The 24,153-nt window shown below is 38.7% G+C and overlaps 1 protein-coding gene across 4 annotated transcripts in view; it reads right to left on the bottom strand.

Annotated features, from left to right (window-relative positions):
• Nucleotides 1-3,084: 3,084 nt before the first annotated feature.
• NT5C3A (5'-nucleotidase, cytosolic IIIA) overlaps nucleotides 3,085-24,153 on the bottom strand; it is a 44,349-nt gene continuing 23,280 nt past the window's right edge. The window contains exons 1-10 of one of the 4 annotated variants that reach the window (XM_037041170.1): nucleotides 21,889-22,037; nucleotides 17,448-17,502; nucleotides 11,706-11,804; nucleotides 10,540-10,609; nucleotides 9,082-9,128; nucleotides 8,239-8,324; nucleotides 6,625-6,714; nucleotides 5,418-5,580; nucleotides 4,267-4,467; nucleotides 3,085-3,707 (exon numbers count right to left, since the gene is read on the bottom strand). In XM_037041170.1, the coding sequence (XP_036897065.1) occupies nucleotides 3,600-3,707; nucleotides 4,267-4,467; nucleotides 5,418-5,580; nucleotides 6,625-6,714; nucleotides 8,239-8,324; nucleotides 9,082-9,128; nucleotides 10,540-10,609; nucleotides 11,706-11,804; nucleotides 17,448-17,483 (900 nt within the window). In that variant the 5' untranslated portion in view covers nucleotides 17,484-17,502; nucleotides 21,889-22,037 and the 3' untranslated portion in view covers nucleotides 3,085-3,599. Of the gene's footprint in view, nucleotides 3,708-4,121; nucleotides 4,188-4,266; nucleotides 4,468-5,417; nucleotides 5,581-6,624; nucleotides 6,715-8,238; nucleotides 8,325-9,081; nucleotides 9,129-10,539; nucleotides 10,610-11,705; nucleotides 11,805-17,447; nucleotides 17,503-21,888; nucleotides 22,038-24,153 lie in introns of those variants that run through there. The other 3 variants (XM_037041169.1, XM_037041168.1, XM_037041167.1) reach the window with 3 other exon arrangements.

Below are 24,153 nucleotides of genomic sequence, written 5' to 3'. Positions count from 1 at the left end.
TGTCTGGCTCTGTGGTGGTTTGTTTGAAGGCTGAGAGGACCCCCTGGGAACAAACTGTGTAGTCAGATAAAAACCCAGTGGGACTATGCCGCATGGAACTGGGAGAGCGCTGAACAGTACCGAATAGGGGGTGTAGGGCCCAGGTCCTGGCAGGAGGCACCTTCCTAGGGACTTCCGCAGAGAAGCTACTGAGGGTTCTGTTGCAGAGGTGTGGACAGGACTCGGGGACCCAGGACATCTGGTGGCCAGCAACCCCGGGAAGCAGTTACCACCTGGGTGTGGAGGGTCTCGGGAGGGCCCTGGTGGGAGTGGTGGAGGGCCTGAGCGGTTCCCAGCACTGAGTCTGCTGCTGCAGCACAGATGTGTGTCCACCCTGCCACAGGCCCCCGGGAGCTGAAACCAGTTGGAACCAGAAGGCAAGGGAGCTGAGGGGCTGGTGGTGGAGGTCAGAGAAAGGTGGAGGATGGGTCAAGCAGGAGCAAATGGAGAGTAATTGGCACAGGGATGTGGGAAACTATTAATGTATGTATGTATGTATATACTTAGGTTTTTAAAAAGCAAATGTGAATTATTTTTTTGCAGAAGCAACCTCAGGGGCTCTGGGTGCTTTTGGGAAAGGAGACGCCCAGGTTTTCTGTCTGCTGCTGCCAGGGTCACTCACGCTCCTTACCCCTCTCCTAGCAGGTGCAGCTGGTCGCTCAGTTTCCTTGCACAGGGTTCCTCACGTGCCCGGCAGGCTGATGACCATGCTCTGTAGAACTGCCCTTGGAGCACTCAGGCCTGTCACCCTTCACCACCCTTACGTATCTGCGCAGAGAAAAAGCCTCGTGCTTACTCTCTACCTGTTTTTAGCTGGTCCTGCTTGAATTTCTTCACTGGGGGACACAGGTTGCGGGAGTGAAGTTAAGTTTCTCTGGAGGCCTCAAGGACTGTGGGCTGTACAGCTTCAAGAAGAGGTGGACCTTTTAGTGTGTTTTTGTTTGTAAACTGCCTGCCTGCCTGCAGGTCCCTTGTTATCTGTGTTTTCTTCAAAATACTTGTCTTCCATCTAACAGCTCTTTTCTCCTGAACCACCCACTAGGATGGAAGAAGGTGCAGGAAGCAGGTCTGATTGGTTAACTGCTTTTTCTCTAGAACCCAGTTCACAGTAAGGACTTACCTGTTTGTTCACTATTCATTTAATCCTCACCTCTAGAGCTAATTAATACCTGACTTTCTAGATGAAGAAACCAAAGCTTAGAAAAGTTAAGAAACTTGCTCCACATCATAGGATCAAAGACTCAGATCCAAGTTTAACTGATTTCAAAGCTTGTGCCCCTTACAACCCAGGCATTTTGTAATCAATTTTTGTGCTGAACTATCAGACTAAGTACAAAATTTGGCGTGATGGATGAATTCCCAGTAACCTTGAGAATTCAAGGTTAGTCATTCAAGTTCACATGCATCTTCCTTGCTGATTCTCTGTAGTGTATGCCAGAGAAAACCCTGAACCTGAACTCTGGATAGAAGAACTGCCAACAATCTAATCTGCATCATCAACTTTGGTGTCTGTTACTCTATGGGATGGTGATAGCTTATGAAATCTCTCCGGAATGAGCTAGTATCACTGACAGGTTTTTGTTTGTTTGTTTCATCAAAATTGTTCATCTTAGCACTAAAAACTGCCTTGCCTCATAGAGTAAAACTTGAAATTGAAAGAAAAAAAAACAAACCCCTACTGGCTAATGGTATTCTTTAGAGACGTGGCAGTTACTGTACACTATCAATGATCAGCAGGACTGCAAAGGGTGTTTTTGTTGTATCAAATCACCCAGACTATGCTGAGGGATATAACAGCTTACACTTTCGTGGGTGGATAACCTAACAATATTGAGTACTTGCGTTACACTATTCTAAATGCAAATACAAATTTTAAATGCACACACAGATGTTGCAGGAAATGATCCACTTCTCTCCAGCTCCCCCGCCCCAGGGCTCAGCTCTCCCTTACCCATCTAGAGGCTGTGCCATCACCCCGGTGCACGGGTGAGCAGACCGAGATGCAGCCTGAACAACTCGTCCTGGTCTCACACTGAGGGGTGGGAAGAGGAGCCAAACCCAGGCTCTATAGCCCCTTTCCTACTGGCTGCATCACTCTGAAAGCTGAAGTTGGAAACAAGTATTTTCAACATCAGTAGCATCAGGGGCAGCAAGATGTGATAGGGTCCCAGGCATAGAGTGAGAGAGGCAGGGGCCTTGGCTCGATAATCAGGGTACTGTAGAAGTGGCTAGAAGGGCTGTAGAGAAGTGACTGACCTACAGTCTTAGTAAAGGGCTGAGGCATGACTTGAATGTAGGTCGTAACTGCAGTGTTCTTGGCATTGACCCTGCAATATGCTTTTTTGCGGAAGCACCTTATAAGCTCCTTTGGAAAACAGCCAGAAGGGCAAGCTCCAACAGAAATATAGGGGTAAGAAGCTATCATGAGATTAGAGACTCCCATTTTTGTTTGATGTGAAAAAGCCCTCCAGACACTCCCGTGCATGCTGTTTGCTTTCATTCAGGAACCTGGTTTGGGGTTTGATTTTGGAAATGTCTAAGCAGGGATAGTCTGCTTTTCGCCAGTACTTATTGCATAGTTGTCTGTAGCAACCACGAGAAGTAGTGCTGGAGGGTCGGCATGGGTTGCCTCAGGACAAAGGTTCGCATCTTTGGGATCTTGCCTCCCTGCCACCTGATTGGGCTACAGATGGTGACCACACGGGGTGTCTGGAACCAGCTGGGTCGTGCTTTGTGCGTATCAAAGCTCAGCTGCTTTAAGAAAACCAATTAGCTGCTTGTCGCCTCTGGAGTTAAAGGGTTAGAATCAGGGTTGGAGTTACCACAGTGGCAAGTCTAAGCCTTGTGTAAGCCATTTATGGGGCAGTAGAAATTTATAGCAGAAGTCAGACTGCAGAGGGTGATGACGGTGCCTGACTTTGTAGTATGACACTTAGCTATACTTTGTTTCCCGACAGCCTCTATGCCACGGATTCACAGGTCACAAACGCACAAGCTGAACCTGGCAGGTGCTTAATAATTATTTGTTGAATGAATGAAGAATAGTTTTGCCATAGAATTTAAAAGGCTCTTCATGTTTATTTTCAGTGCATCGATATACAACATTTTATAATTAGTGGTATGTGGATTCCAAGTTTTTTCAAACACCAAGTGCTAGTATGTTCGGGTAAATTTCAATTTTCCCAAAACAAAATAACAAACACAATTTCAGGAGATGGTAATCAGCATAATTCACTCAAAATACAAAAATGGCAGTACTTAAAATCACACATGTAAAAAACTCCAAAACTTCAATAATAACATTAAACTACCAAAGTCACTCTGGAAATGTAGGGAGTTGCTTTCAAATTTTGACTTACAGGTTTTCTAATGTTAAAAACATGGTGAGAGTGTTTTGGGAGACGTGAAGAAAAAGGAACTGCTGGCTGAGGGATCCAACATGTCTGAAAATCCTTCAAGGGCAAGGATGTGTTATAAATAAAAGTCCTTCCTCGCGATGGACACGTGTGCCATCCGTGCACCAGCCGTGCCCGCGTGGGAGACGTCCTCTTGAAGACTGCTTATTTGTACAGAATCTTCTGTAGGATCGAGTTGGCTAACTCCAGGGACTCCTCTTTTACTAGAACAATGTCGTAAGAGTCCATGTACTTGTCTAAAAGCTCGTCCACCTGATCAACAACAGCAAAAAGCCATTGAGATTAATATGCAGGAAGAAGCAAATGATTCCAGTATGAACCTCACTGTTTTATCTTAGATCTGCTGGGCAGCATGTGGTAAATTAAAATCACTTTCTTAAAACGTTTGAAATGAAGAAATACTTTTAAGTATTCTGATTTTTTAAGGCTCACAGAGAAATTTTCCCACATGGGGGCTTTTCTCCCCAAAGGAATTCTCTCTGGTCTAGTGGTTTCCTAGTGGGGATATGGTGCCCAAGGAACACTTGGCAGTGTCTGCATTTCTGATTCTCATGACCAGGGAATGCCCCTGGCATCTAGTGGGGAGAGGCCAGAGAGGCCCTGTACATGCACACCCGCCCTCCCCCACACCTGTAAGCGTGTACCCGTGCATCCCAACTCCCTTACTCATCTCCGAAGGAAAGGGGGGAAGAGCATGTCCAATGGCTCCAAAGGAACTGCTTTCTCAAGGACCTGATAGAAACAATCGCCTATCAAGTTTCATTCTGGTTTCTTCTTAAAGGGAAATTAGATGACAGATTTGTATACTCACTCTATCATTTAGATACCCAATTTTCAGAATGTGTTCAACATTGGCCACTCCGTCTGCCATTCGCAGGTCGCCTTGGGAGTCTCCCAGCAGAATTATGTTGCTGTTGTCTTTCAGTTGGCTGAAATAGTCTGTGTTCTTCAAGGCACCGTCGTGTTTGTTAAACACGTGAATTAGATCTCCTTTAAATCCTTTGAGCACCCCCTATTAAAGACACAGAACTCCTTTGAAGTAACAGATTTTGCAAATTTTATTTGTTGTAATTTCATACTCACAATACATAAGGACTCTGAGAATTAACTTCCCAGAGACTTTAAATGGTGGACATGAGTTAAAAGTCCAATTTTTACTTTTCATTTGGTTCCTAATCAAAAGGCCCTATTTTATGTATCATATATTGTCTTCATTAGATGAACTTGTTCAAAAGACATCAGTTCTAATTCATCCCCCCCCACAGATGTCAGTTCCTTAGTGTTGTATTAAGTTACATTTTAAAAAGTTTTACTAATTGTTGTATTAATCTATAGCTTGGGAAACAAAAGTTTAAAAAGTTATTTTTAGCCCTGGCTGGTGTAGTAGCTCAGTGGATTGAGCACGGGCCTGTGAACCACATGATCACAGTTCGATTCCCAGTCAGGGCACATGCCTGGGTTGCAGGCCAGTTTCCAGCGGGGGAAGCACGAGAGGCAACCATACATTGATATTTCTCTCCCTCTCCTTCCCTTCCCCTCTAAAGATAAATAAATAAAATCTTTAAAAAAAGTTATTTTTAAAACATGGCTGTGGGGGAGGTGGGAGAGGATAATGGGGTAAAGGGGGAAGGGTTTTCAGGAACATGTATAAAGGACACATGGACAAAACCAAAGCAGGGTAGGATTAAGGGTGGCAAGTGGGGATGGCTGAGGTGTGGGGGAGTGGTGGGGGGAAAATGGAGACAATTGCACTTGAATAACAGTTAAAGAACGTTAAAAAATGAATAAAAATAAAGCATGGATGTAGACAACACTGGGGGAGATGATGAGTCCCACAGTGGGCCTCTCAACATGGCCTCATTTAGGGACCACGTATGAAATCATAAATAACAAATGCATTTACATGATTAAAATATTTACAGATTTTAAAAGAAATGATAAAGAATAACTTGATATTCTTACATTGTCATCAAAATCCATGAAGTTGGACACTACTTTGACATTTGAATAATAAACCCCAGCCTGACGCATAATCTCCTCCAGTACATCTCCGATACCGGCCGAAAATATGAACACAGGGATATTGTGTTGCTGGAGCTTACTGAAGAAGTTCTCATAGCCTTCCCTGCAGGATGGAGGAACAACGTAAACTGTTAAAGCGGATATCATCATCCCTCAGGTGATAAAAAAGCTCACCTATTTCTACATAATTCTACAGCTCACTTGGTTTTCATTTGAAAACACTGCCCGAGGGGGCTGTTACTGATTTCCAAGACCAGTATAAGTTTTTCAAACAAAGTTAACTTTTTACCACCCTCCTTTTAATAAATTCTTAAAAGTAGGTGATTTTAGACTCATACTGAATGTGCATAAGCCTATAGTTCAGAATTTACACTACTGAACAAAAAATAATCAAACCATACCTTGAAAAGCCCATTTAGGGTGAGTGGGCAGACCTCTTGCTTGTCATTTCCTCAATCGGTCCCTATTGTTAGAAAACTTCACATCTGGCACCTCCTGCCCAAGACCTGGAGCTACAGGTCCTGTTTTCATCTGAAAATCTTTTCTTCCCTTTCTACTCTCTCTGGGCTACTGGATAAGCTGCCCAACCCAGAAATGAAACACTTAATAGCTACCCCCTCATTCTTTCCGACAGTTAAAGCTTTCCTTCTCAGAAGTAGGTTGCCTTAAAAATGTAGCATCATCACACAAAAAAGCATCGTATTTGCCCAGTGAGTTGAAGAAGAGGTAGTAAACAATTGAAAAATAAGCTTTTAAATGTTAATACCTTATAATTCATGTTATTAGAAATATATTCATTATTTGCTAATATAGATTCACCTTTCCTAGAGATAGCTTTCAAGGGACTTGTTTGCAGAATGATGCCCACCCCACTGAGCCATACCAGTCAGGGCAGTTTTGAAATTTTTAATTTGGAGAAAGGAAATGCAAATTAGTACTTTGAGCTCACAGGCTTTTATTCTCTACACCAAGATCTAACATGTCATTCTAAATTCCTTAACTATTTTACTATGTGACAGGTGGCATACTCTGTATGTTTTTATATGGATATTATTATACATTATTTTCATAAAAATACACACTTGAATGCAACATGTAACAATTCAAGTCTGTAGAGTTAACAACAAAAAATACACAAGAAACTTACTTGAGCATAACGTTAGATTCTGCTACGACTTCTTTAAGTTTAGCTTTTGGTAAAGCCTGTTCAACAAGCAAACCATGTGATATAGTGTACCTGGAGTTTATGAACAAAGAAAAACAAAGTCAATGAAAGGAAGTTAAAATATCTTTATTACAAGGCATTCTTCAGTATGAGAAAATGCAGTATTTCATTTGTGATATTTTGGAATTAAGTTTCAGATCTTTAAATTCACCACTAATAAATGTATACCCCACGTCTCCAAAGGTGATACACATATTTTTGCTGGATTTCCTATTCTTCCTAAACTCTGGCTCACTCCACATGTGTTAATAAGACAATAGGAGGACACTAGGTGTAAGCCTGTCCTGGGTCTACAGATGAGACCTACAACTTCATGAAGCATAATCACTTCTTTGATTGCAATAGGAATTAGAGCAAAGCCATTTTTTCGCCTGTCTGTGGTCTGAATTTTCGTGAAATGCCTAAGTACTGAAGATGCTGCCTAGTGAGCAAGAGGGAAAGTCCTTGTTATGGGAAGTTTTATACAGGGGTGGGCAAAAGTAGGCTTGCAGTTGTTTGCATGGAAAAGCAATACAAGGATAACCCTGTGCTCTGTGTACTCACAACTGTAACCCTCCTTTTGCCCACTCCTATATGCAGGTGCTTTATCATTCCATAAAAGCACCTATAATCACACCATGTCACTAGAACAGGCCTTCAGAGTCTCTCTGCCTGATACCTAAAAATCCCCTCTGTAATACTCCTCAGTGAAACCCCCTCTCCGGTTTGGCTCCCACCCTGTTAGTGAGCTTATTCTCCCAGGGAACCTTATACCGTTGCTAGAAAATTCTAATTGCTAGACAGTCCTTTCGACATGCTGAATATCAGTGTTCGAAAGCCTTCTGAGTCTGCTTCCAATTCGGCATGTTGAGTATGTCTAGCCTCTTTTCAACATCTGATACTATAAACATTGATGAAGTGTGCCAGGTCCTCAGGTGATAGGATAATGATGACAAATAGCATCATTTGTGGTCTCTTAAGATTCTCACAGCACCCGATGTAGTGTCTCACAGCAGAGCTCTCCACTCGAGTGGAATGGCCCAGCTCCCAAGACTGTCTCAGTGGGCCCCTCCTAACCCACTTGCTAAGTCTGCTGGCGCTTCTCCTAACAGCGCCCTCCCAGGGTTCAAAGCAGTGTTTCAGTGGGCTCTGCTGCCATCAGCAGAGGGCCCCGTCTCAGACACTGTCACCTGCTGGCTCCACCTCAGTTCGGAGTCCATCTACAGCCTAGCTCTTTTTCTTTACACACCCAGCCACATCTTGTCCATATATTTTAATGAAAAAAATTATTATTTTAAGTTTAAGGCTTAAGTGCAGAATTATAAATTGATTCCTACCGATCTTCATTAAAAACAAACAAACAAACAAAAAACCGAATTCCAGACTGTGAAAATGACAAGAGAATTAAAGCTTATTATCAGAGAAACATTATATTTAATCACTGCTCTAAGTCATTGGACAATTCATCAGTCTATTCACACACGGAACAAGGGGAAACAAACCATAAGTATAACTAATACAGTTTTTTAACCCTCCCATTGTCCAATACACACTCACCATTCTACCATATGAGGGTACTTCTGTTCTACAGTGAGAACAGGGTCAACTTCAATAGCATAATATTTTTCCTTTAGCTGCAGTAACTAGAAAGAAACACATACCGTAATCATGAAGACCGCAGAGATGTCATTATGCCCTGCTTAATTTTATAAAGCAAAACACTATAAATAAGTGTAAAATGGTAAAGATTAGATCATGAGTACCTAATACATATATCAACTGAAAAGATCTTTGTTAATTTCAGTTTACATGTAACTATACCTGCAGAAAGCTACCTTTCTGATCTCTCTTTTTTAAATTTAAGTACTTTCAGGTCAGCAATCAGTGAAACTGAATAATAAACTATCAGTACAAAACAATCTTCATTCTCATATGAAATATTAAATTTGATTCACCTTTGGACTCTTATTTTGTTAAGAAAGACACAGAGACACCTACTCAAAAAAAAAAAAAAGCAGAACATTAAGGCAATTTTCTGATAAATTTAAGGGAGCAAAACCTGCAACAATCAAAGTAGTTGAGTTTTAACTTTCCAGGTAATGTAAGGACTCCAGAATATTTTGGCAACCATTTAAAAGTTTTTGTGTACCTTCTGTTGCTGTTAAAAACTAAAATTTTAAAAGCCCCCCCAAAACTACTGTTATATTTTTTTCTCTAAAACATGTTTGACTGCTATGACCTACAGAATAAACCTAACATTTGTTGAGTGTTCACTGTATACCACATTGGGCTATAAGCACTCTGCATTCATTCTTGTCTGTGTGAATGTACCTGAAGAAATTCTCCAGAAAAAAGAGTAAGGATGTCTTTCAGTAACCGAATTATTGTCAGTGCTCTTACCTTTTCCCGACATTCATCTGAAATCAGCTTACAATTGTCAATGACATCTAAAGAGAAAGACCAAACAAGTCACAAAAAGAAGACACACTCTCATTGATGAGTCACATACTATTTTAAAATTTAAATGCCAAGTCAAATAGCACAGCCATCACAATTGTTGGTGTGGTGCTTTAATCTGCGTGGCATAGCTAGAGAATCTCATGGTTTTAAAACCCATGGTTTAGTGACTGCTTGTTTAGACCACTGAGCTAGATAATTCAAAGTCTTCACTGTGAGTTGTATACTGACTGGTCCCCTTAACACCATCCTTTGTAATTAAATAGAAGCAAGGAATCCATCTTTAAAATACATGTTTTTTTTTCCCTTAATAAAACGTTAATAAACAATGTGAAAATCTGGAAAATACAGATTGTGAAAAACCCCAAAATTATAATTTTACCATTTGATAATAAATTACTAAAATTTTGGTATATTTTCTTTCAGTCTTAAAGTTTTATGCATTATCAATCAGATAAGAGACTGAACTAAATCTACGGGTCTGAATTTTTTTTCACTTCAATGAAAAAATGTCTATTTTTAAAATATGATTAAAAGCTATCCACGAATATCATTTATGATGGCTATATATTCTGTCATGTGGGCATGACATCATTGATACTAGTTCTACAGTGTTAAAATTCTTACGTTGTTTCCAAGCTTTTGCTTGTATAGATAATTTTATATTGAAGTTAGTTACCACTATTTCTGTAAATACAGCTTTGCCCCCCCAACTTTTGGGGTTAACTGATTAGAAACTTCCCAAAGAGGAATCACTGGGCCACAGGCTATGATTTTTAGGTTTTTATGTAACTGATAGGGATGATGTCTGAAACTGTACGCACACTCGCTGTGAATGACTGGGCTTGCGTCACTGCTTCTCTATCAGGGTGAAGAGTATTATTTTTGAAACTCATTGCCAAGTTCAGAAAACAGGAACAAAAAGGGTGTCTTAGCAACACATTTTAACTTTATAGCTATTCCCTAACTTATTCTTTAACTTAATTTACACATAAATGATACAGAAGTTTAGTAACATTCCTAGAAAATGTAACTAATTAATAAATACTGTTTCTTAAGTTGATTCCAAAATTTTAAATCCATTTCTTGAATATGAATAGTCCACATTTGGAGAAAAAAATCTGAGGTCTTTATTCCTCTTGCAACCAAGACCATACAGGAAATAGCCATATATGTAACATAGAGAAAGACAAATCCTCCAAATGTAATATGAAAAAGCGGGCCTACAGCCCTTCCACCCTGAACACGCCCGATCCCTCTGGATCTTGGAAGAAAAAGCAGCTCCCCTCACTTCCAGTGTCCAAAAGGAAGAAAAACCCCTGATCTTATAGATAATATTATAGGTAGAGGATCTTAAAATAATGGTTACTTTCATGATTTTGTTATGTGTGCCACACTTACTATGACATGTTGGACATCTTTTCCCTTTGTAGGAAAATCTACTCAGTGTCATATCAAAGTCTGTAATTATCTGTAAGAAAAGGGAAAAGGCATTATAAAAACACAGCTGCAAGGCCAGACCCAAGCTGCAAGCTTCCTAAAGGCCCAGGACTGTGCTTGGTACCTGGTCCCCACTGTAAGTTACTTCCTCTACATGGCGTTTTCTAATGCAGTTCATATGCAAAGTCCTGAAAATTACCTTAACTACAGCTTGCATACCTGATCCTTGTTACCATATAAAATCTGATTAATCAGTATGGGAATTTTCAATTGTAGGTAATATGGTTACAGTTGTCCAAGAGAAATAAAACACCGCATAATTTCGACACATTTGGTCACTGTACAAAAATGTAGTAAAAGCAATTAAACTAATAAGAGGCTTGGCTGGTGTGGCTCAGTGGATTGAGTGCCAGCCTGTGAACCAAAAGGTTGCAGGTTATATTCCCAGTCAGGGCACATGCCTGGGTTGTGGCCAGGTCCCCTGTTGGGGTGCACAAGAGGCAACCAATCACATCGATGTTCCTCTCCCATTCTTTTTCCCTCACTTACCCTCTCTCTATAAATAAATAAAATCTTTAAAAAAAAAAGATGGAAGAGCAACTTGAAACTGTACATACTTGATATTATTCTTAAAATAGTTTAATACTTATGCACAGTATTAGTTAACTTAGTACTTACTATTAAAGAACAGCTAGATTTATTTTAAGGCTATTAATTTTTTTTAAGATTTAATTTATTTATCTTTAGAGGGGAAGGGGAGGAGAGAAGGAGAGAAGTATCAATGTATGGTTGCCTCTCGTGAGTCCCCCACTGGGAACTGGCCTGCAACCCAGGCATGTGCTCTGACTGGGAATTGAACAGCGATCATGTGGCTCACAGGCCCGTGCTCAATCCACTGAGCTATATCAGCCAGGGCTAAGGCTATTAATTTTTGTTTCCAACAGGATATTCTATATATTTTTTACCAACTCTAGATATATCCTTCAGATTTTACATGCTGAAAGGACAGGCAAAACTCATCTACCTAAACTTTCTTGGCTCAGATTTCGGCAAAACAGGAGACAAATGTGTCTATTTGAACACCAGAAGTGAAGGGTTAGCAATACAGCTTCTCGATGATGGTTCACCTGAAGTTTGATGGCTCCGCCTTTGATGAGACCACAGATAATTTCTTCTACTCTTGCAGGGTTCTTGATGTGAACTGAACTTTTCTGAAATTCTGGCATCTAAAAACAAAAGGAGATTACATGACTATTTTTAACTCCTCTTTTCTCAGGTTCCTTTGATACCAAGCAGAAGCTTATATTATTTAAAGGTTTTAAAATGTTGAGGCATTATACAAAAACAAGCAAACCACTTGTTTGCTTGTTTGTGTATAAATGGTGTCAAATTACCATTTACACACAAAAATTTTAACAGCACATCGGTAGTTTTCCATCTAGAAGATTAAGACAAAACTACATTTGTAATTAATATATTATCAGAGAGTGTAATTTTTCTAACGAAAGTCATGCAGGCTTTTGACAGAAATTACAGAAAAAAATTGTCTGGGATTCTATTACCCAAAGATAAACAAATAACCATTCTATTTTTCATGATTTTCATTTCTCTTATTATAAACATGCATGTATATGCACACAGTTTATCTCCTTTTCACAGTATACTTTTGCATCTGGCTGTCTGAAATTAGTATTATTACATACGTAGTTATAAGAAAATGTTTTCAACAGAGTTCATTAACCAAAATGAAATAATTGAATGGAGAATATATTTTAACTTTGTGATAAAGAATTTTCTTCTAAGAATCTTTCTGCTTAAGATTTAGTTTGTATTCATATTTACTTTTCCAAAAATTTTTTAGCAGAAAGGAAACAAATAGTACAAGATTATTCCCCACAAATTTACCTTTGTACAGATAATTAAGTTATAGTTAATTTGAAAAGTTACTTCAAGATGTTTGCTCCTTTATTGTACTATATCCCAAACAACTTCACTGTTCTTGGCATAGATTTTACAACAGATTTATTTCAAGTCAGGACAACTGCTAAAGGGCATTAGACCCACGGGGCTTACTTAGGCTGCCACAGGGATGGTTTATGCAGGCTTTCGTGTTTCTCAACCATTTAATGCTTTTCTTCCCTGCTTTACTGCAGACAGAATAAAATGGATCAAAGTAACTTCAGCACAAGTACAACACTTATAGCCCATGTACAAGTAGACTGGGAGCAGGACGTTATGGGTCACTTAATAGCAGGCTCCACAGTATAAAAAGACAGTAACAGAACCTCAAATCAAGATTCTATACTGGCTTATACCTGACAATCTTTATTTCTTTTACATCAAATTATCTGGGTATGTTATCACCAATATTAACACACTTCCCCTGTGTGATAGACACAGTTACGAAAAACTCCCTAGATCTTGTATCTTTGCTACAATGGGACCTGACCGGATAAGCCCATGCTGTCTCTACATAACGGGCAAAATTAGAAAAACCAGAAAAAGGCTAAAATGTTCTCCAAAGACTGGAAGATGGATTCAGAAGTGTACAGGAAACAGAAATGCTGACATTAAAGTTTTCTCCATGAATGAAAGACTAGGACCCACAGTACACTTACTTTTAAAGAGTTGCATTTAAGTAGGAGAGATAAGCTACAAGGCAACTGACCTTCATACAGTGATCCCTTTAATGTAACTGGGTTATCTGAATATATAGCAATTTTTCAATAGATGAGACAAGCAGATAGGCACTTGTTTCTTGACTCCTTTTTTCATTCATTATTCTGTTTATCTGCTTAATGAAAACTTACCTGTGTCTACTCTGTCAGACGGTCTGACTCGACGCTAGTGATAGGATGAGGGGCCCTACTTTACGTGTTTCCTGTTGAGTTTTAGGAGTCATTGTTATTTTGGAATACCAGTTCCATGGCGCTGGAAGTTACAAATGTCTCAGCTAGTAAGTTCATCTCCTAACAACTAAATTCTGCTCTTACCTCTACCTTAAGAGATAGATGCCTAGTAGTCAATATAAGCTTGATCCAGTAACTAGTATTGAAAGCAACAGAAGATTGATGTCACTAACTATATTTTCACCAAGAAAGTGGAACACTGTATTTCAGTAAATCCAGACTGAGGAAGGCATCCTACTTCAAGCAAGTCCCATCCTCCAGTTTCTGAGAATGGACAGGAGAAGAGCACCTAGCTTTGGCTAGGCTGACAACTTCTAGACTGGCTTCTTCTCCACAACTGCAGTCTGAAAGAGACCCCATGGCCAGAGGCATTTGTGTCCCTGCTTCTGCACCACACACAACCGTTCCTTTTAAGATGGACCAGAAGTTAATACCCGAATACCACTGGATGAAATAGCAGTGATGACAACGAATTAAAGGGCAGCTACTTTTCCCAGAGAACACAGAGGGTGGTGGACACAGGTGTAAGAAATATAAAAACCATAGTTACATCTGCCTTGGCTTACATGGAAACACTACCCTTCACCCCGCAGTACACAGAAAATGTCACTAAAATATTTCTAAGATATTGGACATTTTACTTAAATATTTTAGAGTGGACCTAATAAATATAACGTTTTGAAATACACCTGAAATGTGTCAAAGATCATCAGAATATCAGAACATTAAGAAGCACATTGCAGGAGTGTGCATTTTGTCACGCCTTTGTTCCTCCTCACATCCTGTGTGGTGCACACCCATCTGTCTGGTGAGCATGACCATGACACTTCTGATCTGGAGGGCAGGTTACTACGAGTTGTCCAAAGACTTTTGAATTTGATTACGATACAATTTTATGGAAGATAAATGCAAGGCTGAATATTTCCATCATTTGTGAACAAAAGAAAGTTTCTACTGATTTAATGCTACATATCAGATAGTCAAGCTCAATTATCAAAGAATCAAATAGCAATCATGCAATGGAGGCAAAGTTCACATCCACCAGTTAGGTGAACCATATGAAATTGCCAATATTGCACCACAGCTGACATACAAAACAGCAATTTCATATGCTTCACTGTGACAGCAGTAACTACACTGATGACAGCTTACCCAGAACTTTGAGTCAGCTCTCTCCTCCCATCTCACACAGGGTGGAAAGTGAATTCATTCCATGAGGCCATGAGGCACAATGCAGGGGAAGGAGCAAAGCTTCCCTGACAAGAGTCGGGACGCGCTGCTGGACTGGGGCCTAGTCGGCACCAGCACTGAATTTGATATTATCTTACAGATACATTTAATCAGATATATACATGAGAAGAATTAAATGAGCAGCTCCATGGTACAGCCACAAAATTGTCTTAGTGTTCTTCTGAAAATAGCCTACATAAAAATTACTGTACATTACTTAAGAATTTATGACCAAAACACACCTCAGGGGATGTGTTTTTCCCTTTGTTCTCTAATGTTAACATCTGGTGTAATCAAAAGACTTCACTGCACTGTGCAAGGGAATGGGTACTATGATTTTTATGAAACTACACAACAAGTATAGGTTTAAACTAGACAACTACTGAGACTGGCACATTTATTCACAGATGACTGATTCTATGATTTACCAGAATATTGCGCATGACTAAATTGTAGTGACATCTATCTCCCTTGCCTCCCCCATATTTGGCCAGTGTCCACAGTCAGGTCATATAGGCCAAATTCTTTTACTCATTCACTTACCATATAGTCATTAAGTATAAGGCACTATGTTAAGCAGGTCTATACGCGATACAAAAGTTTTAGAAAGATGCACTTCTTATATTCCAGATACATATTTTGTAACAGATTATAATAAGGGACCCAAATAACAACTACCTTGCCAACTTGCCCAGATAAAATACAAATGGAACAGAAGAAACGGAGATTATTTATACTGGGGTCAGAGGATGAAGAACCAACTGAGCTAGGCTTTCAGAGAGAAGCAGGGTTTGGCTAAGCTGAGACTAGGGAGGAATCAAAGTGCAGGGTCTAGAGGGAGAAAGATAAGCAGGTCTAAACCCAAGTGTTCTTGGAAAGGAGGCAGGGGAGGGGAAGGTGGGAGAAGAGAGAGAGAGAGAGAGAGAGAGAGAGAGAGACAGAGAGACTGAGACTAGAAGAAGAGATGTGGAGCCAGACCAGGAAAAGTTCAGGCTAACATCCTAAAAAGCTTTTAGCCTACAAGATGTATCAACATTTGTAGAACCAAACCCAAGGCAAAAAGTTTGTAAATTAATGCGATGATAGTAAAAAATAGCAAGTACACATTATCTTTGGCTTCTCTTCCTTCCGTAGTCTTTTTGTGGGTTGACTACATGGTTACTCACTTCAAAAACAGGGTTCTGGGATCCAAATAATGAAAAATTATACAGTAGGGCATTCCTACACCACTTACATTCATTTTGGTTAAAAAAATAAATTGGCCCAAGTAAGAAAAGTTTCTACTGATTGAATGCTACATATCAGATAGTCAAGCTCAATTATCAAAGAATCAAATAGGAATCATGCAATGGAGGCAAAGTTCACATCCACCAGTTAGGTGAACCATATGAAATTGCCAATATTGCACCACAGCTGACATACAAAACAGCAATTTCATATGCTTCACCGTGACAGCAGTAACTACACTGATGACAGCTTACCCAGAACTTTGAATCAGCTCTCTCCTCCCATCACACACTGGGTGGAAACTGAGGCTGAATGAGAGGTTTACAAACTGTGACAACTACAGTTGTGTGTGTGCTAAGTCTGTTCTGGTTTATAAGCTCAGACCAGGAAGCTAGAAAGAAACACAGTGGAAAAATAGAGAAGAGGAAGAAGAGGGAAAAAAAAAACAGGAAAAAAAAAAGAGATCCTGGGGGAAATCGTGATTTTTAGGATTTTAAAACTGTGAATATTGAGAACGAATTTAATTTTTTTCCACATGTACAAACAAATGTTACCTACCTAATTAAAATACTCACGTAATACAGCAGGGTGCTCACTATGTGCTAGCAGGCATTTCGCATATTTTTTTCACTAATATAAATAAGGACATTTCAGTTACAAGATGAGTAAGGTCTGAGGGTGTAATGTATAACATGGTAACTATAGTTTATGACTATAATAAACTATGATATAGTTGACATTTATATTTTTGTATAATTAAAATTTGCTGAAAGAGTAGAACGTCAATGTTTTCACCAAAAAATAAAAGCAAAAAAGTGAACATGTGAAAAGTAATGGATGTGTTAACTAGATAAAGGAACCTTTTTACATTGCATACATACATTAAATCACACATTGTACACGTTAAATATCTTGCAGTTTTATTGTCCGTTATACCTCAGTAAAGACGGGGGAGAACTGTGAATAAGGACGACATGAGGCTGGCGGTTTCATCCCTCTAGCTTGAAGCTGAGACCCTCACCCTCCTTCCAGGGAGGCACAGCTCTGAAGGACTGAGTTAAGATTTGAAGCCAGTTCTGACTCCAAAGGCTGAGTTTTTCCCGCCTCACTCTAATGTCCACAATGCAATGAACTGTACTGTTGTCCAAAAAGTTTTTTTACAAAATGCAAATGCTTGTTGTTTTTTGTTCAGAGGCCAAAGATATCTCATGCTGTATGATTTAAGTGTGTTGTTAAGCAAGGAAAATTTACCACAAAAAGAATGGGGTAACCACCTTATATGCTGAGAGACACAGTTACACACATTATATTTCAAGCAAAAAGATGTCAAAGGTAAGTAGAGATTCAATTCAACAAATATTTGAGGTTCCACTGTGTGTCAAACATTGTGAAGAAAGATCTACAGAAAGTTACAGTCCCATAAGTAACTATCTAGTTAACGGCGGAGGTAAAAGCGGTGAATTCACCATTAATAAATGGAATGGGAAATATTTAAATACCCACCATTTTCACATGTACAGCAGAATCTTGATTAGTCATATCTCGGTTATCCAATCTTCTGGATTTCCCCGGGTGATGTCACAGTAGGAGAGAGAGAGAAAAGGTACACGTGACACGCATGCATTTCAGTCTCTTCCTGTATGTGAATGACACGCGAAGTCAGTACTCTGGGAATGGTTTAAACCCCAAGTTACTGAACCCATCTTCTTTTTCCCTAAAGAGCTCCATAAAGATTTGACTGTCTCACGCGTTTGGGGTTAAAGGTTCTGGGTATGGAGAATTTGGGGTTACAGGTTCTCGGTATGGAGAATTTGCAGCTTTCCTTTAGAAACTTCTATGGTGTTAAGAAGATTTGAATACAGTTAAAATGAAGTAGATATTTGCAAGAAAATGCTTTATTCCAAGAATGTTTTATCAGCATTTTCTCTACATGTCAGGATGAAGTTTTGGGGAAAACTATGCATTACTATTACTGAATCAATGAAGGACTATACAAAAAGAATGTAATGGAGAAACATGATATACATTCTTCACCTTTAATTTTCTCACATTAAAATTTTTAATTTTGTGAAATGATGTGACTAAGACATGAATTGTGTTTAAATCTAGCACAGTATCCAGTATAAAATAGATAGGTAATATTATTTGTTAATGATCATTTTAGGGGTTTGGATAAAATTTATACATGTTTAGTTTTAAAAATATCTCATTATTATAATTTTTTCATTTTTGCAGTATAAATCTTAAGAAAATTACTTATTTACTTTTTGATACTCAATGACTTTACTTTTACTTTATTTTATGTAAGTAAAATTTTATAATAGAAGTACTATTTAAAAAGGACAACTCTGCCCTGGCTGGTGTAGCTCAGTGGATTGAGCGCAGGCCTGCGAACCAAGGGACTGCAGTTTAATTCCCAGTCAGGGCACATGCCTGGGTTGCGGGCCAGTTCCCAGCAGGGAATGCATAAGAGGCCACCATACATTGATGTTTGTCTCTGTGTCTCCTTCCCTCCCCTCCCCCCTCTGAAGATGAATAAATAAAATCTTTATTAAAAAAGGTTAAAAAAAAGTAGCATATATTTTTTAAAAAGGGCAACTTGGTTGAAAGATGAAAAAATCAGACTTTTCCTTAAGCTTTAGTAATAGAAGTTGGACATTAGATCTGTGTTCTTGATAATTACAATGTGTTACAGCAGATATATAAAAATTTATTAAATTCTTAAACCCACCGCCACCTTCCATTTTAAGTGCATAAAACTGGGAAATGTCTTATAAAAAAAGTACTTTCACTCCTTTCTCAGAAAAGCTACCACTAAGGTGATGGATGATCTTGTAACTGATGGCATCTGAGAGTTGAGTAAAAAGTATTTCCAAATAGTAAGATGTCTCCATTATTCACATGTGAAAAAATAATGTATCTGTTATCCACCTACACATTCACTCTATATAACTCATAAAAATTTGATCACCATCCCCAAATGTAATTATAATGGTAGTTTGGAGGTCAGGAGATAATTGTACATACAGTCAAACAGGGTCAAAGTTGAGTAACCTTTGGTCTAACTCCTTTCTGTCGGAGTCGGCTCTCTCAAACACACGTCACAGAAGCTGCCTACAAGTCTACTTCTCTACTTACAAAACCAAAGCACACTATATTAGGTGCTTATGATTTTTCTTTGATATTTAATATCTGAAAAGGAGCCTAAGTTTTGAGAAGACACTATTTAAATAAAAGCATTTTATTAGCTTGAGGTAGAGGAAGGAGAATGTGGAAAAGTACAATCAAGTTTATAAAAATAGCGCATGCTCTGTGAAACACTGGAAAGGCCCAGTGAAAACAGAACTCAAGCAGTGACAATACAGTTCAGTATCTGGGAATATGAGCTCTTTTTGTTGCACATGGAGCCCTATTTCTCTCCACCTCCAACCCCCAAATTTGGTTCCTTCTGTAGTGTTTGTGCTTAGTTAAAAAAAAAGAGAAAAAAGGCTGTGTTATTAGTTAAAAGAGTAATTGTCTTTCTCATGGTCTCTTTAAATTTTATTTAAGCAAAGCACACACCAAACAGAGTAATGAAAAATTTGCAACTGCTAAGTTTCCAACTCTAGGACATTATTTTTGATAATCTGGATACCCTGCAAGTTTCAAGTGCAGGTCTTTCACTCTTTCCAGTCCTCACTGGCAATCTGACCCAAATTTATCCATGTTAAAAATAATCTCACGTTAATTAAGTGATACTGCAGGCTTAATACAAAAAACAGCCTGAGGTCACTAGCATTATAAAAGTGTAAAGATTAAGGCACAAATGTCAGCATTCTGGCACAATTCTAAAGAAGACACAGAAAATGAGGGCAGGGTATTTTTAAACCAAATGCCTTGTAAACCTATACTCAGTATATAAAGTTCTGGCTTGCTTTGCCAACAGTCATCTGTCACAGATGCTTCAGGAGGAGAGCTGTTGGAAAAAACACATCGAGTGCAGAAGACTTGTTCAAAAATAGAAAATACCACCCTTGAACTATAAACTCTCTTCAAAGGATGCCTGGAAGCCTGCCATCTTTGGAACCTTTCACCATGGACCGAATCGTGCGGAAGGTGGAAGACAACTGCTGTGCGCTCTCCGTGGGAGCTGAAGGTCTCTCCTGTGGGACCAGGCGAAGCCGGAAGCAAGAGGGAAGACCTGCACTTGAATAGCAGAGACGCGGAAACTGGAGGTTTCAGCTATCCTGGTCTTTCATTCTGAAATGACTCACTTTACCCTGAGAATACATTTACAAATCAGTAAACTGAAAAGTTCTATGTCTACATGGACAATATCTACTTGCCTTTACATAAGTTTTACAGAATCTGATTGAAAGTTGAATACTTCTAAAGGCCCATGCTGTTCTGTTTTGTGGGGAAATAAAAAAGACCAAATTCCTTATTCTAATTAGCTCAAAGAGTTATAATTCTGCTTGAATTTTGATCTCGAGTCATTTAAACTAAACATGAATAAGGTAACGAAATCTTGGATGGCGAACAGCGTACTATTTACCTAAGGCAAGGCATGCATGCGGTGCTGTAACAGGGACCAGGTGTCAGCAACACCACTGAACATCCACGATGAACCCGTCACCGCACTTCTCCACCAACCTGCATTACTTGTCCTGTGCTTGGTTTTTTAATAATAACAACACTTTCTTAGGGTAAATGGCACATGGAAAAATATCAAACTGTAAGTTTATTTTTTCCATAGCATTGTAAATCAGTTTCTCAAGGCATTTAAATAATTCTCCCTAATTAAAATTTCAAGGCAGCAGTAAAAAAAAATACATAACTAGAAAGTAAAACTTTCTTGATATAAACATAAGACAAAAATGAATCTGAACAGCAAAAGGTGGGAGGAGAAAAGAAAGAGGTAGAAGAGGAAAAACAGATTTCAAAGGCTAGTTATTTAAAATTTGGCAATTTTTAAAGGGGCAATTTTTATAGCAATTTTCTTAAATAGTAAAACGTAGCATCTTGGTCAGAATTTAATGAATACTTGTGAAAATATGTAATTTCAGAGCCTAGTATTTATTCATCCACACCCCCCTCATCCACACTGCCCCAATATTTAACAGCATGTTTCAAGATGAGTTAAACCAAGACACACAGAAAATAAACAAATTATTCTGATTGCCCTTAAGGCACTCTGTGTTCTTCTGTCCTTGAATTTGTTCTAGAACCACAGCACAGGTGGTAAGCAATATCCAGAGATGCTTGGATATAGGCTGCCAATAAAAACCAAGTAAAATACTTAAAAAAAATGGCCTGCTGCACTAGCTAATTTTCCTGATGAAAAAAAACTATTAAAAATGAGGTAAATTCAATTAGTTACATGTAACTTAGTCATAATGTTCACCCTTTCATGGTAATATGTATGTCTGAATCTTAATTTACCGTATGCAATTTGTCATTAGCCTTAGAGACAGTGATCTAGCTTTTATCCATTCATGAAATATACCAGTATAATCCTATTCCATAATATCCTGGATAAAGCTCAGAGGCACAAAATAAAAAATTAATTACCTTTATTATTAGCTATAATAAATAGTTTCTAATTCACAAAGCATGTGGCTATCAGCAAAATTGAGCCACAGCAACTGAATGAACAAAATTGGATATTAAATGTTTTTCCCCTTAAGAAGAGATTTCTGAGGATACTTTGCTTTTCCTTAACATCTAAATGTCAAACAAGAAGCTCTTAAAATTAGATCCTATAAGTTTCTCAGACCTAAGACACTGAAAAGTTTTACATATTCAGATCTCTGCAAATGACAGTTTTGCATTATATATTCTATTTTCAGTTTCTTTATTTATGCTTTTAAATCCCTAAAATTTCAATCCGATACTAAGCCAAATAAGGATCAGATAAAGTTAAGCAAGAAAAGTTCATCTATGTACATGAACTGTACACACTTACCCGAAGTAACTGGAGCAGCTACACCAGCAAAAGAAAATTCTTGCTGTCCGAGGCGTCTTAATATAGCACAGGTGCAGTCCCAAAAGCCCCAGCTAAGCTGTGTGCAAAGCCCGCACCACCAGTGTACAGAACACCACCGACTGAAGTAACATGGTCAGTTAAAGTGAATCTGTAGCATTAGAGCACCGGCGACTTCATGTGCAAAGAAAAAGGAACTGCAATATGAATACCAATTATTTCCTTCCTCACGGTGGGTTTTTTTGGGGGAGGGGGGGCGGGTGTCAGTGTACTTGTGGCATGCATGTTTTTCTGTGTGAATGTTATATTTCAATGCAGAGTAAAAAAGATTAGGTTCATAGTTGGCTGGGGAAGGGGCCAATGTGTATTGCCCATGGGCACAGGGTTTCGGTTTGGAAGGTAAAAGGACTTCCGAGAGGGATGGTGCTGACGGTTGCGCAACAGTGTGAATGTACTCAAAGCCACCACACTTACAACTAGTTAAAACGGTTAGGTTTTTTTATATGAATATTTTACAATTTTTAAATATTAGCTCATTTAAGACACGTGGGGAAAAGGATATGATGCATGTATGTATGGTCAACAGAATACTAACAGTTTATTGCAGGGCAGTGGGAATTAAAGGGATATTTATTTATTTATTTATTAATTAATTATTGAGCGGGGGAGGGAGGAAGAAAGAGAGAGAGAGAGACATCAAATGTGTGGCTGCCTTTCACGTGTCCCCAACTGGGGACCTGGCCCACAACTCAGGCATGTGTCTGACTAGGAACAGAACCGGCAACCCTTTGGTTCGCAGGCCCGCGCTCAATCCTCTGAGCTACACCAGCCACGTTAAAGTGTTTTTTAATGTTTAGTTTCACATTTTCCTAGTTGTTTGACAATTTTAACAGGACCATACATGGATTTGCTAAAAAGAAAAAAAAATTCTGAACACAAATAGTGAAAACTAGTTTTTATGGTTAAAAACAATTGAAAAAAGCTCCTTTCCTGCTGGAAATAAAAGCAGTCAATCTGTTGTGAAGGAATACATTTTTAACTTTTATGGTTTATATTTTCAATGCATTTTTAACTGAAAAATGTTTGAGAAGAGCCGGTCTGGCTTTCACCAGAGCAGTGGGACTGCAGCGTGCTCACACGGTGTGCCAGGGCCTGATAAAGGCTGCCATAGGCTCAGGGCAGCTTTATCGCCGGGAACAGGCAGGGCTCAGCTCCCCTTCCGTAAATATGCTTTTATATCAGTCTTCTCTCCTCTACGCTGGAGAGAAATCAAACCCACACCACACTTCAGTAATCAACTTCGTGAAGCAGCATTCTCTGTTAGAAACAATCCCCCAAATTTAAGAACTGCTTTAAAAAAAGGACACTAGCAAATTATCCAAACTTGGTCTGCACCAAATGTTACAAGTCCAGCACTGCTCCCTTGTTGTATAGATGCTAATATCTTAACTGCGAAGAGCAAATAACTTCTCATACAGGACACAACTTTTTGGAAGATTTTTCTCTCCTTCTAACACTGAAACTGGCTGTTTTTATCAATGGAGAAAGGGATGTCCACTTGTATTTCTGAATAACTAGCTACATCTTTTTAGATACTGTCCATTATCCAATCAATATAAAAACCTATAATTACTTCAGTTTGCCACCTCAAAGTTTCTCAGAATTATAAAAAGAACAAAAAAGCCCATAGAAAATAAAATCTCTCAATTTAACCTTAATTATTTATTAATTCATTTCACCTTTAATCTTGGGATAGAGAAGTAAAGGGTATAAAGTTATTACATTAATTAACAGTGGCATGTAAAAGAAAAAACTTCATAATCCCACATAAAACCTGTACTACTTCTCAATAATCTGATCTAAGATTCAACTACTAACTCACAGTTTACCATAATCCAATTATCATTCAGCCATGCAATGTACTTTTTAAGCTTCAGTATGAACTTGACTGACACCCTAAGGAAGTTATTCTAAACCAAACAATACAGCCATATACAGAAGACAGTTCGGTAGGAGGTGAGATGCAATACTGTTTACAACTCTTGTAAAACTTGTTCCCGTTAATTGCTGCATGATGTAAATAGAAGGACAACTTTTTTAAACATGCAAGACACCTACCTAGGCATGTAATTTCTCTTAAAAGTCTTCTGAGAGTAGCTAACTAAGCTCAACACTGTGACTATTTAAGACAAAATTAAAACAAGGTGCTGTACATGTTTACATGGATATAGTTTAAAATGGTTAAGG

This window comes from Sturnira hondurensis, unplaced genomic scaffold (genome assembly GCF_014824575.4).
Source record: "Sturnira hondurensis isolate 20B ecotype Veracruz unplaced genomic scaffold, ASM1482457v3 Scaffold0002840, whole genome shotgun sequence".
Taxonomy (NCBI): domain Eukaryota; kingdom Metazoa; phylum Chordata; class Mammalia; order Chiroptera; family Phyllostomidae; genus Sturnira; species Sturnira hondurensis.
The sequence above is the reverse complement of the archived record's forward strand: the minus strand, read 5'-3'. Positions and strand labels throughout refer to the sequence as shown.